At 57.4% G+C, this 12,785-nt stretch overlaps 1 protein-coding gene across 1 annotated transcript in view; it reads right to left on the reverse strand.

Annotated features, from left to right (window-relative positions):
* Positions 1-5,663: 5,663 nt before the first annotated feature.
* The window catches only part of PGBD5 (piggyBac transposable element derived 5), a 102,786-nt gene continuing 95,664 nt past the window's right edge, over positions 5,664-12,785 (reverse strand). The window contains exons 9-12 of the mRNA XM_024765619.1: positions 8,874-8,979; positions 7,366-7,585; positions 6,658-6,918; positions 5,664-6,003 (exon numbers count right to left, since the gene is read on the reverse strand). Coding sequence (XP_024621387.1) covers positions 7,390-7,585; positions 8,874-8,979 — 302 coding nt within the window. The 3' untranslated portion in view covers positions 5,664-6,003; positions 6,658-6,918; positions 7,366-7,389. The remainder of the gene's footprint in view (positions 6,004-6,657; positions 6,919-7,365; positions 7,586-8,873; positions 8,980-12,785) is intronic.

The raw sequence follows: 12,785 nt of genomic DNA on the forward strand, positions 1-12,785 counted from the left end.
GGGGACACGCAGAGAGCTCTGGGCAGCCCTCTGGAAACTTCCAAAGGGTGTCGGGGCCCCATGCTGAACCCACCAGCTCTGCGGGGTCAGACTCTATGTTCTCCTTGGCCTTTTGGGGGTGTGGCCAAAATGGAAGCTGGGAGACTCCCAGTCAGAAGTCAAGGGTCACCTGGCTCGCCCAGGGGGGACCCCAGAGGAGGGGACGGTTCTGGAAGCTGAGACCACCTGGAGACCACGGCAGTTTGTTCGAGGGCGCCCGGCCCGCAGCCCTCCCTCCATCTCCCTCGCCCCTCCCCTTCCCACCCTCTTCTCTCTCCCTCCCTCCCCTCCCCACATCCAGGAACCACTTCCTCTTGATAGTGGGTCAGCAGTCAAGTAAGCCATGAAACTGTTAAAGTCGGTTTCCTCTATCACGTGCAGGTGTTTTTTCTAACCCAAATGCGAGAGTGCATTTATATTTTATTAACATTCTTTGAATGCCTACTACATGCAAAACATGACGCTAGTTTCTGCTCCGACACCCTCCGGGGGTCCCTGAGTGAGCCTTCCCCGTCCTGCTGGGCTGGTCATCTCCCCCACGGCAGCCTGTCCGGCCTGAGGTCGTGCTCTTCCCCAAGGGCAGCGGGCGCTGCTGCTCTAGACCCGCAGCGCCCAACCTCGGCCTGGGATGGGCCCAGCAGCCCTCGCGCCCCCGCACAGCCCGGCTGAAGACGAGGCTGTCGTGGGTCCCTGAAGCTGCTGGGCCGACTCTCCCCTTGGGACTCGCCCCAAACAGACCCTCTCAGCCTAACCTGCCCACCTGCTGCCTCAGCGCTCCCCAAACCTGAACCTTTCCGTCTTCTGCAGAACTGGATCTCTTTACAAATGCTATACAGGCACTTTTTGGTTTGCTATGTCCTCTCCGCCCTTCAGGAGGGCAGGGGTCTTTGTCTTGTACCCACAAGGGCCTGGACCTAGGAAGCACCCAGCACACATCTGCGGGAGGAATGAACGTGGAATTCAGCACCAAGTTCCCTTCCCACTCCCGCCCCGTGACAGCACGGTTGGAGGTCTATGACTTGTTTATGGTTCTCTCTCCTCGCTCTGGAGCAATAGAGACCTCGTGTGACTTTCTTACCTTGGCATCCACGGTGCCTTAGAACCCTGTGGGACCCTAACTCAGCACCTCTATGGAAGGAACGCGCTGTGTCTGCAGCCGCGAGAGGCGCACGAGGTGTCCTCTGCCGCCCTCTGCTGGGCGGACGTGGAGAGGCTCGCGGAAGGCGGGCGGATTCTGGGAAGGCAGGGGCTGGACCAAAGACCAGGTGTGAAAACATCGTTTTTCATTCTAACACTCTTGAAAACAAACAAAGCTGCCCACACCTTCCCAGCGCTTGTACAGTCTACAGCAGGACAACAATCCTTCCAGGTTTTAAAATATTCCATCCTGTTATCTTCATGAATACACTTATCTGGCCGGCCGTCTCAATTTAGGGCTCTGCTTACTTGTGGTCTCTAGACTTTCTGCCTTGGAGGATGGTGACTGTGGATAAAAAAAGCCACTGCTACCACCTGGCTTGATGCAGGCTGGCCAATGGCCAAGGTCAGGCTGCTGCTAAGAGCTGGGGCAGCCATGAGAGGGCAGAGCTCACCCCACCTTTTTCCAGTTCCTGGCATGGGGGGAGGGTGACAGGTAAGGTGGGTCAGCCGCCGCCCCCAGCCAGGATCTGCCTAGCAGAGACCCTGCGTCCAGCTGCCAGCAGGGGTGTCCCACCCAGTCCCGCCTCCTGCCCACCAAGAACGCTGCCTCTGGTGCGGGATGTTTAGCAACAGGCAGGGTGTCCCTCGCTTTCGGAGGCGTCCTGTACCCACGTGGGGCAGCTCTAAGTGCTGGAAAGCACTTCCCCACTGAGCTGAAGGCTGCCTGCTGGTGATGTCCACTGTATCCCAAGAGAGACTAGGAGCCCAGAGACCCCTGGCATGCACCCCTGCCAGGGCTGCACCGCACTCATCACCCCGTTTGCCCCACTGCCCCTCGTAGCATCCAGCTTCGATGTGGACCCACTGTCCTTGCCTCCTGGACCCCTGACTGGTCCATGTCTCCTGCTGTAGGGAGGGGCCAGGACTGGATGCGTGGCTTGACTGGTACAGGAGCTGGCAAGGGCACCCGTCCCACTTTGGATACTGTACTTCTAGTGATGAGTAGTGACAAGGGGGCAAAACTTCTGAGTCACATCATACTCTGGCATTATGTTGAAATGGACGAAAGTTACCCCAAAACGCCTCAATCAAAACTCCCACAATCCCACAGCTCCAGATCTTAAATTCACACCTAAAAATGTATACAACTGTTCTGAGTCCACCTTTTTAATCTACTGAAATCATAGAAACCCCTTCCCCTCCTTCCTTCTGTGTTCTACTCACAGGAAGGAAGCTCCCAACTGCGAAGCTAGATGCAGTTTTTTCTTTTTAAACAGCTAAGTCTAGGGAAAGAGCTAATTAAAAAAGCTAAAAATCTCATTTGCCCAATTAATCATTTTTTCCACCACTTTTCTGCCTGAGCTGCGGCCCCTTCTTAGTGGAGGAAGGTGGGGAAAGAGGTGAGCGCACCACGCTTCCTGGGAGAAAACAGAACCAGGTACAAGTTGCTGGAGGAATGAAAGGAAGAGAAGGGTCATAACTGCATAAGAGTACTGATGAGATGAGAAACTTTCTTCGTGCTTGGTGATGACCTCTTGAATAGCTAAGACCACTTTTTGCCTTGTTGCCCCACAGATGCCACGCTTTCCAAAGACACTTATGTATAAACCGGCAAGTCCTGGTCAGAGGCAGTCTCATCCCAGCCTTCCGAGATGCTCAGATCTCATCTTTCCGGGTCTCTGTAAGCAGGTGCGTCTGGTGCCTGCGGACGTGAAACACCCCACATTTCGGAGGGGGCTGTGCCGTGCACCCAGCAGCAATGCCGACTGCCACCTCCATCACGCGGGGGGCTCGCCCCTCATGGAAACCTTTCTTCTGGGCAGATCTCAGCCTCCATTGAGCCCCGACATACTTGCACCCCAACGCCCTCGAGGCAGAGACCGTGCGGTGTGGCTCTTGGTACCATGCCTGCCGGGAAAGCTGAGCCGCCCGGGCGTTGGTGGGAGTGACTGAGGTCCACCCCGCGCCTCTGCCCCCTGGAGCCCTCACGGCTGTGAGGCATCACCTTCCCCCCCTCGAGAAATAAGGATACAATAAGGGGAAGCTGGAATGAAATGAGAGAGTGGCATGGACTTATATACACTACCAAACGTAAAATAGATAGCTAGTGGGAAGCAGCCGCGTGGCACAGGGAGATCAGCTCGGTGCTTTGTGACCACCTAGAGGGGTGGGATAGGGAGGGTGGGAGGGAGGGAGACGCAAAAGGGAAGAGAGATGGGAACATATGCATGTGTATAACTGATGCACTTTGTTATAAAGCAGAAACTAACACACCATTGTAAAGCAATTATACTCCAATAAAGATCTATCAAAAACAGACAGAAGGTGTTTGGGTGTGACAGTGAAGGCTACAGAAATGCAGGGGCTATTCGACATTGCTCTTTTCCAGAGGGGGCTGTGGCGTCCCTGGGGCAGGGCTGGGGTCACTTCCTGGGAACCGTGCTGTGATCTTTTGGGGGTTCCCTTTCCTCTGGTACCCTTGGCTTTCTATACCCAAGACTGTTGACGAGACTTTACCCAACATGGGGACAACACCAGACACATGCTGGCCAGTGGGCAGCATCTGAGGAAGAGGGATTGAGGCCGTTCTGGAGACGCACCCCCTACCCCAGCCCACCACCCACAGGACGGCATGCACCTGGGCACCTGGGGAGAGGCTCCAGGCCGGCCCTCCCCTCGTGCTTCCTGGTGAGGAGAGGCCAGCTGCAGCCTAGGGCCCTTCTCTGGCCGAACGCCCCCCAGACCACAGCTCACCACCAGGTCAAGTTGGGCTGCATCAGGCCTTCAGCCAAAAAACACCCACCTGGTCCAGGGCAAGAAGGCAACACAAGTGAGTGAGAACGACACAGGGAGGGTGTGCACCTTGACTGTCTGCAGTATTTGAGGTCAGAAGACAGGTTTGATCTCTATTTTCTGTAAATCCCCAGACAGGAGAGAACACCGTATAAAGGCATTACGTGAATCAGGCCTAAAGCTGCCGACCCTCACGGTGGATCTGGGCAGCCATTGTGTGCAGTGGCGAGAACATGGCCTTGATGTCAGGTCCACTGGCTTACCTGGGAAAGCTGTCCAACGCCCCCCCTGCAAGCTGGGGATGGTGACGGGAGGAGGGAGCAGGGAGCCTGGAAGGAGAAGAGCTGGGGCACAGGGAGCTCTCTGTGCTGCACGGACGTGGCCCTGGCTGTCTGCTCGTGGCCGCCCGTGGTTGCCTCGTGGTGGACAGCACGCCCTTTCTCTCTCCCATCACCCTGTCGCTGAGTTGCTCTCCTGGACCTCCAGGACCTGCTGTGGGGGTGGGGGGAGGGATGCTTTTCCCCTTAACCGCAGGCTGGAGGGGCATCACTCACTGGTGATGGCGAGCCTGCCTCACACCCGCCTCGCTGCGGATGCCGGGGCGGGGTTCCGGAGGGTGACAGCGGTGCCCGGCCACACACTGTGACCCAGGACCCCCCCGCTCCGGCCGGGCTCTGTGACCTTCTCACGTTGGTCACAGCTGCAGAGTTAATTCGATTTTGGTGGCCAGGCCTTGTCTAATTTAGTCAATAAACTGGATACCTTTGCCCAGAATGATCCAGACACCAAGGTCTTCCTATGTCACTCACCTGAGTTTTGAAATACTCATGTAATGTTCCCGTGACCAAAATAAGATATTGTTCAAATCTGAGACTTTTGGGGAAGCAGAGTGCGGGGGAGAAAAGACGATGCGTCTGGAATATAGACCCGGAGAAAGAAAGCACCAAATATAATCAGAAATTCATCCAAGTCATATTCTCCTAAGAATTATCTTACCTACTTCCAGAGACAGCTGAGGTCATGTGACTACGTCACAAACTGTGGAACCAAACAGGTTAACCTGCATTCGGTCTAACAGATGTTCTCTGGAGAAGCTTAGACGCTCCAGCGGTGCTTTGTTTTGAACCAGGTTGGGAGCTCATTGTCTGTCCTTCCTTCCTAGACCCCGTAGCAAAGACCTCCCACCGGGACTGGTATGCCACAGCGGCAGGACCTGCGCGGACAGGGGTCCCAGCAGCCGCGGGATGCAGGGAGGCCACCTGCCTCCCAGCCTCTGCCAGGCCTGTGCTGGCCGCCCCTCCCCTGCGAACCTCGCACTGGGCCCCTTCCTGGTCACCAGTAATGGCGAGCTTCTCAATGAGCCCGTCCAGCGGGAACCCGCCGTCCCTCAGACCCAGGGAGGTACGGTGCCTGGTGAACGTTAACAAGTCACTCCTAAGCACTCACGGGGGGACCAGGCCTCCGTACACGTGTCTACCAGTCAACACTTTTAGCTGAATTCCTCTTCTAAACTGCTCACGGGCTCATGGTGCTAGAACGGTCAAGAGCGTGTACGTGGGATTATACGAGAAATCAAGACTTAAAAAAGGAGCCTGGATTTTTGTCCCTGACCTTTTCAACAAACTCACGTATTAACGAAGAGTCAACATCTAAATAGACTTTTATTTTTTTTCTTTTACTTATTTGGACAGAAAAGAAAATTCATCAGCTTTCATTAGAGTCTCCCTAAGTGTTGGAGACGCATTCAACTCGGAAATAGTGGACCTTGTAGAAAAGCATCACAAATTAAAAATAGATTTCTCCACGTGGTAAAAGTGCTTCCAATCCAAGTAAAGGACACGGCGAAGGTGTGTTGAGACGTGGTTTAAAATTTGGCCTACGATCCGTGGCATCGGATGAAAACCACAGGCGAGGTGACCGTCATGAACCCGGGGACAGAAATGGGAGTTGGGAGCATGCCGTCAGCAACACTTTTAATTAACTGAGTGACAAGGAAGAGCGTCCCAAAGCCTGAGTAGAGGAGGTTTGCATCTGTAAAAATAAGGGGGCGACGTAAACTGGGTCGAAGGGGGATCGCGTAACTCTAGGAATGACTTGCTTCTTATCTGCGGGGACAGCCAGACCAGCCGACCACCCTGGCCGAGGTCTCCCAGGGAGACCTGTGGACCTCGGCTCAGAAAAGGCCCAAGTGTTCTGGGCAGTAAGCAAAGCCCTTGCTGACAGATGCCCGTCACATAGGCCTTTCTGGCTGGCGGTGAGCAGGCCCCCGGCCCGCGGGAATCACGCCCAGCCAAGCTGGCACCGGTGGGTTCGTCAGTGCCCACCACAGCGTTCTGAGGGGTGCTGTGAGGCCGGCAGACACTGCCCGGTGACCATGCGAGGGATAGAGTTAGCCAGTGGTCATCCGCAGAGACATTCTGGTGTCTCGGCCATGCCGTGTGTTTTCCAAAACAGGTAGTTCTGCTAATGATGACAGAGCTCAAGGCCCGCAGGCCCCCGTGCTCTGATGGAGGCGAGGTGCCCTCTCTGGCCCAGGTCTAGGCCTGTGATCATATGCAAGGAGCCACGACAGGGTGGGGTGAGAGGGGGAGGGCAGAAAAGAAGAGGGATCTCTCCTTTTACAGATCTGAAGCAACAGTAAGAAAGTAACCTGAAGACATATTTAAAAACAAAAAGCAGCCTCACACTTCACTGTCATCCTATCGCCGTTCTCCCTTTCTCCGTGTCCACCAGCCACGCAGGGATGGGCAGGAAGGCCGCGTGGACGTATCAGAGGGCCCCACTCCCCACGCCGTCGCTGCCTTTTAATGGCGCCGGGTTGTGTTTCTTCTTCTACGAGCCCCGTTCTAAGCTGCCTGCGCAAGGCAAACGCTGGAAAACCCTCCGGGCTCCCTCCGGGCTCCCGCACACACCTGCGCAGAGCCCACCCGGCTCGCTTCCCGCCACCTGCAGGCACGGCGAGACGCGGACCACGTCACGGATGTCTCTCCATCTTCACCAAGCAGAGCGCGCTCCGGCTCATCTCCTCCCATCCCCGGCACCCCTGGTGGCAGCAGCCCTCCCAGGTCCCCTGTGCTAAGCGGGCTCTCCCGCGGCCTCCGGGGGGTCGTGAGGGTGCCCTCTATGGCCCCTCGCTGGCGGCACGGAGGGTCTGGTTCAGGGCCACACCTGCCGGGTGCTCGCTCCAAGGCGGTGGCCGCTCTCCGGAGGGAGGCCGTGCTCTTCTTTGGGTGGAAAGCGGGATGGTGCCATCCTCTGACCAGGTCCGTCCTGGTCCCTCCAGAGGCCCCGAGCACCCCTCCCGGGCCGCAGCCCCACGCAGGGCGTCTCCGGGTCTCTGGCCGGTGGGTCGGACGTCAGGCTCCCCCTCCCCTCCCTGGACCTGGTTCTTACCTAACCTGGGCCGCGCCCCCGGCATCAGAGGCTTGGAGAAGTGTCCTCCAGGCCCAGCAGCTCTCGCACGAGTCTCTCCCCGAACTGGGCCCGGCTGTACCTCTTCACATGGTAGGCCTCCGACATCTTGTACAGGATGTAGGCGTTATTGATGGCAATGCTTATGGCAAACCAGAACACCTGTTGCCAGGTCTTGTTTGGTTTATGAGAAATGAAATACCTACGAGGACAGAACGGCAAGAAAGGCTGGCTCAGACGGTGCCCGGGGGCCCGGTGCAGGAGAGACATCCCCAAAAGGCCTCATCGGGGTCAGCGAGATGCTGCAGGGGACGCGGCGGTGGGAATCCGGCTGTGGGGAGGGGCAGCCTCTCTCTGAGGCTCGGTCACGTGAACCGTACTTGAACGTGCAAACAACCCCTATCAAAGATCAGGTGGGAGGAGGCGGGTCACCACAGGGGACACCGAGACCAGGAGCCGGGCCTCTGCGGTGCAGCCCGGAGCTCTGGCGGGAACCGCCTGCTCGCCGAGGGCCCCGCGCAACTGCGGCACGGCCCAAGCCATCTTGCGCCGCGTCCGCCCGCAGCTCCGTGCGTGTCTCTTCACCACGCCCGCCTCCCCTCAGATGGAGGCCTCCTCTGCCCCGAGGCGGAGGACAGCGCTTCCCCCCGGACCGCCAATTCAGAGCCCATCCCTGCACCGCGCCCTCCGTCTGCACGTGTGTCTCTGCACCCGGGGGGCCAGGGGCACCGCCGAGACGCCCAGCCAGGGCGGCCATGGATGTCCATTCTCTCAATCGTGCCGATTCCCCTGGAGCCACCGCACAGGCCCGCAAGGTGCCAAGCACACTGCAGGCTCCGCGGAGCCCGTCCAGTGACTCCCTGGGCAGCGGGGCTCCCTCTTACACCCGGGCTTTCCCAGGAGACCCAGGTCCACGTGCTGCCCTCCTTGCCCACAAGCAGCCCGGGGAGACGTCCGTGGCCCTCAAGGAGGGCTGAGAAAATGCCCACCACCTTTGGGGTTAGTGCAACCCTGCTTCAGGCTGTGAGGCTCAGGCCCAGTCATTTCATAGGCAGACCGAGGTTCAAGGGCAATCACTTTTCCCCTCCTGTTGTGGACACAGGCGCTCGCCCCAAGACAGCAGGGGGCCGTGTACATGCACACCGTGCGGGCACTTGACGACGACCCCACACCTGAGACCGCGCCCGCACGCGAAAGAGCTCCGTAACCAGTGCCGGAAAACACGCGGCCCGGCCCGACGGCGCCCAGGGCCCAGAGGGTGTGGGGTGAAGGCCAGCGGCTGGGCTGGGGGGGGAGGGGCAGAGAGGGCACTAATGGCAGAGAGGCCAGTGGCCCAGGAGGTGGGGGGCTGGGCGGGCCAGGCCGCAGGCCCGAGATTTTCTCTCTCGGGCTCTCCCGTTGTCAGCTCTGAACCTGGGGAGACTGACCGCCCAGCAGCCCCTCTGCTCTCGGCGGCGAGGCCTCCCGTGCCGGGGCGCCGGCTCACTTACTTGCTGTACTTGTCATCGTACTTGCAGATGTAGCTGAGGTGGGCGGCGAAGGCCTCCACGGCCAGGGGGCAGGGGATCTCCCCAGTCCTCCTCTTGATGATCACTCCTGCGGGAGACAGTCGGGACATCCCCTCTGAGCCGCCCCCTGCAGACCCCGTGCAAAATGCGCCCCTCCCCCCTGCCTGCTCGTCAAACAGACGGCAGGGGACGAGATGGAGGGAAACCACAACCAACACCGCCACCGCAGCTTCAGGGGAGTGCAGGACACCAGGCCACGGCAGGGCCACGGCACGGGCCACAGCAGGGGAGGAGATGGAGGGGAACCACCACCAACACCGCCACCGCAGCTTCAGGGGAGTGCGGGACACCGGGCCACGGCAGGGCCACGGCAGGGGAGCATGGCAGGGCCATGGCATAGGCCACAGCAGGGGGCATGGCAGGGCCACAGCAGGCGCCACGGCACAGGGGCATGGCAGGGCCACGGCACAGGGACACCGGGCCAAGGCACGGGCCAGGGCAGGGCCCGCTGCACCCGACGGGGCCTTGAGAGCAGGAGGGGAGCTCAGGACCCACCTTCCCCTTCCCTCTCTCCCTCCCCGGGGCTTCAACTCCTCCCGCCAGGGTCTGAGCGGGGGTGGGAGGAGGTGGCCACCAAGGTCAGGGAGCCGGGGGTCCCTTCCGCCTGCCCCGCCACCCCCATCAAGGCAGAGGGTGGCACTAGAGGCTCAGGAGAGGCAGGAGCTGCCCCGACCCCAGGCTCTTCCACGCCTCGCGCCGCGCACAGAGTGCTTCACACCCAGCCGCCCCCCGCGCTCCCTCTCTCACACGCCTTCAAACGCCTCTTCCTCCTAAATACACATGGAACCGCGCGTCCCAGGGCCACTCGCCAAGGTCACGGCAAGATTCAAATGGCCCACTGACCGGGCGTGAGAAGCAAGAGGCCATCAGTCCTCTTCAACCTGTCTTCCAAGACCTGCCCCGCCCGCCTGGGTGGATGTCCACTGCGCCCACGGAGGTGACGCGGCGGCGGGAAGGACGCTCCCGCGCTGCGAGCGAGGCCGGGATTACAGAGCGCTTCCTCCGCGCAGCCCGCCCCCATCCCCGCTGCCCGCAGAACGGTGTGATTAGCAGAACAGTGCCATTCAAAGGGCTGTGGGTTTTCCGCACTACTTAAATAGGCGTAACCGAAGTAAAAATGGTCGCACAGGTCCATCTGCTGAGGCTGAGCCCTGAGCCGGGATCTCTTTTGTCTCCCACCCCGCTCCCCCAGTACTGAATTTTTGCACTGAAGAAGCACCTGGACATCTTGTGAGACACTGAGAAGCCAGGCCCCGCCCCTAGAGCTGTGGTCTGGGGAAGCCCGGGGCAGGACCCGGGCAACACACTTCCTAAAACCTCCAAAGCTCAGAGGATCTCCGTGCCCAGCCAGAGGGTCCTGGGCCCTGGTTTGCTTAGGGATCCTTTCCCCACTCAGAGAGACGTTCTGTGGTCGGGAGATGCAGCCACACGTGCATCCTTCACGGCTGGGCTCCTGCCTCCAAGGAGGGCTGTGTCTCTGCAGCACCCTTCCTGAGGGGACCTGTGCTGCTGTCTTTGCTCACCACCCCGCCCGACCTCAAGTCCAAGTGGGCAAACGCCCCAGTTTCACACCCCGGCCCAGGCACATGGCCTTGGGAGGTTTCCCACCTCCAGCTCCATTTTAATTTGCCCGACTTTCGACCACAGCCTCCTCTGGGACTAAGGAGGCGCCTGTAGGGCTCCCCGGAGTCCACGTGTGTATGAGCAGAACAGACCATCCCATAAGGAAATAAAACCCCCTCCGTTCTTTTCCCAGAGGAAGAGGACAACTCACTCCGAGTCACCAGGGCTCCCAGCGGGTCAGGCCCACTGTCCGAGGGCCTCGGCCAGCACCGTGCCCCTGGGGCTCCCCGCCTGCAGCTCCGGCTGCCGCCTTCGGCACAGCCAGGGCCGCCGCTGTCCCAGCACACCCAGCCGTGCCAGGCCTGCTTTCCTTCTCCGTTCCCCTCCCGTCCCTTCGAATGTTTTAACTCAACGTGAGGATCGCAGCTGGAAATCTCAGGGGACTGGTTTCAAAATCCAGGTGTGCGTCAGTCTCTTTGAGCATTTCCCCAAGTTCATAAGCCAGTCCACGCTCCTCCCTGCTGACGTTTTGGATTTTAGATACTATTCGAGCTGCAAAGGGTAAGACTGCTGTCCTATAGTATCCTTTTCTGAGGACTGAAAAGCTTTAGACATTGGAAATACTGACAAGAGGTGACGTGACATTTATTGTGTCCTCTGGCCTCATAACCAGGAATGCCGTGCTCTCCTGGGTGCACCCTGTACATTTACAGCCGTGTGGGGGACCCTCTGCGCACAGCTTTATCCCACGTGTCTACCTCTGTGACACTGTAGGTCCACGTGGGCCTATGAGAGAACCACATTGTCTTCATGTTCCAGTGAGTTCTGTCTCCTGCCTTCCCCAGGCTTTTTCTGGCTGGGCTGACCTTCTTTCCGTCCTTCTGTAAGTCTGAATGAATGAGTCAAGACCTGACTCACAGACCCATGCAGACATTCCACACTCACATTAGCCTCATGGAAACTAAACCCTAAGTGGGCAAAGACGGAGATGGCAACGAGATGGTAGACTCGAAATGGATTCTAGAAGAAACGCAAAAGGATGTGGTTCTCAACGGGGATGTCCCTGGATGAATGACAGCATGTAACTTAAAAAGCCTGCGTGTGCTCACCGTCTCTGAAAGAGGGCTCATTTCCCCTTAGAACCTGGAGTAGAGAATAATAAATCAATCCCTAAAACGTTTATAACTAGTTACATGTTTGCTAAAATTCGAAATTCTGCTCATGTTCTAGAAGAGCAAATACGGTCACGGTAGAAGACGGTATAAAGCTGAGAAGCAGCCTTTAGAAGACAGGAGACTTTGTCATCTGGGTGACATGTAAAGTAGGTAGGGAATAAAAGAATTCTTTGATAAATGGTTCAGGTACACGGGTGGGGCTGCCTGGTCAACCAACCTTTGCTACTTAACGAAGAAAAAACATCGTAGCAGCCCAGCTGGTGCCGTGACCAAAATAAATTCCAAGTGGATGGCTGCAAAGAGCACAAACTCACCCTATGAAACAACCAGGTGAACTGTATTTACCTGGCCTTGGGACAGAGCTGGGGCTTTTAGGCATGAGAGCAAATAACATGATCAACAGCTGTGCCTATGCGGAAACGAAAAACGCTTTTGATGTGAAAATTACTGGCCATAAATAAAAGCAAAAGGAAAACAAATGAAGAAAAATGTCTGCTATAGGCATAAAATCTGCTTTCAATTTCGGAAGACAAATACTTCCAACGAAAAACTGACAAGAACATGAAGAAAGCACTGAAAATTAGCTAAAAACACAGGAAAAGATGTTCAATCCCACCAAGAGTCACCGCAATTTATATTTAAAATTCTGCAGCATTTTCAGCCATCATATTGACAAATTTAGAAAAGAAAACAAACTAGTGTTGATAAAGCAGGGGGAATAACCCACTGCAACGGCAATAAGTACGGCCTTTTGGCAACACAGCATCAAGAGCCTTCAAAACGTTCAGACCCTTTGGCCCAGCCGTTCAACTTTTAGATCTATCTGGAGGAAGTGATCAAAGATGTACCTGAAGATTTACATAAGAAGACCTTCACTACATCATTCTTCATATTATGAAAACAGGATCATTCATAGGGGCCAAGATAAAGAAATTGTGATACATCTAAGGATGGAATATGAGGTGCTTTTTATTATTATTATTTTTTGGAGGGGGTACGCAGGCCTCTCACTGTTGCGGCCTCTCCCGTTGCGGAGCACAGGCTCGGGACGCGCAGGCTCAATGGCCACGGCTCACGGGCCCAGCCCCCCCGCCGG

This window comes from Neophocaena asiaeorientalis, unplaced genomic scaffold (assembly GCF_003031525.2).
Source record: "Neophocaena asiaeorientalis asiaeorientalis breed wild unplaced genomic scaffold, Neophocaena_asiaeorientalis_V1.1 scaffold369, whole genome shotgun sequence".
NCBI classification, from domain to species: domain Eukaryota; kingdom Metazoa; phylum Chordata; class Mammalia; order Artiodactyla; family Phocoenidae; genus Neophocaena; species Neophocaena asiaeorientalis.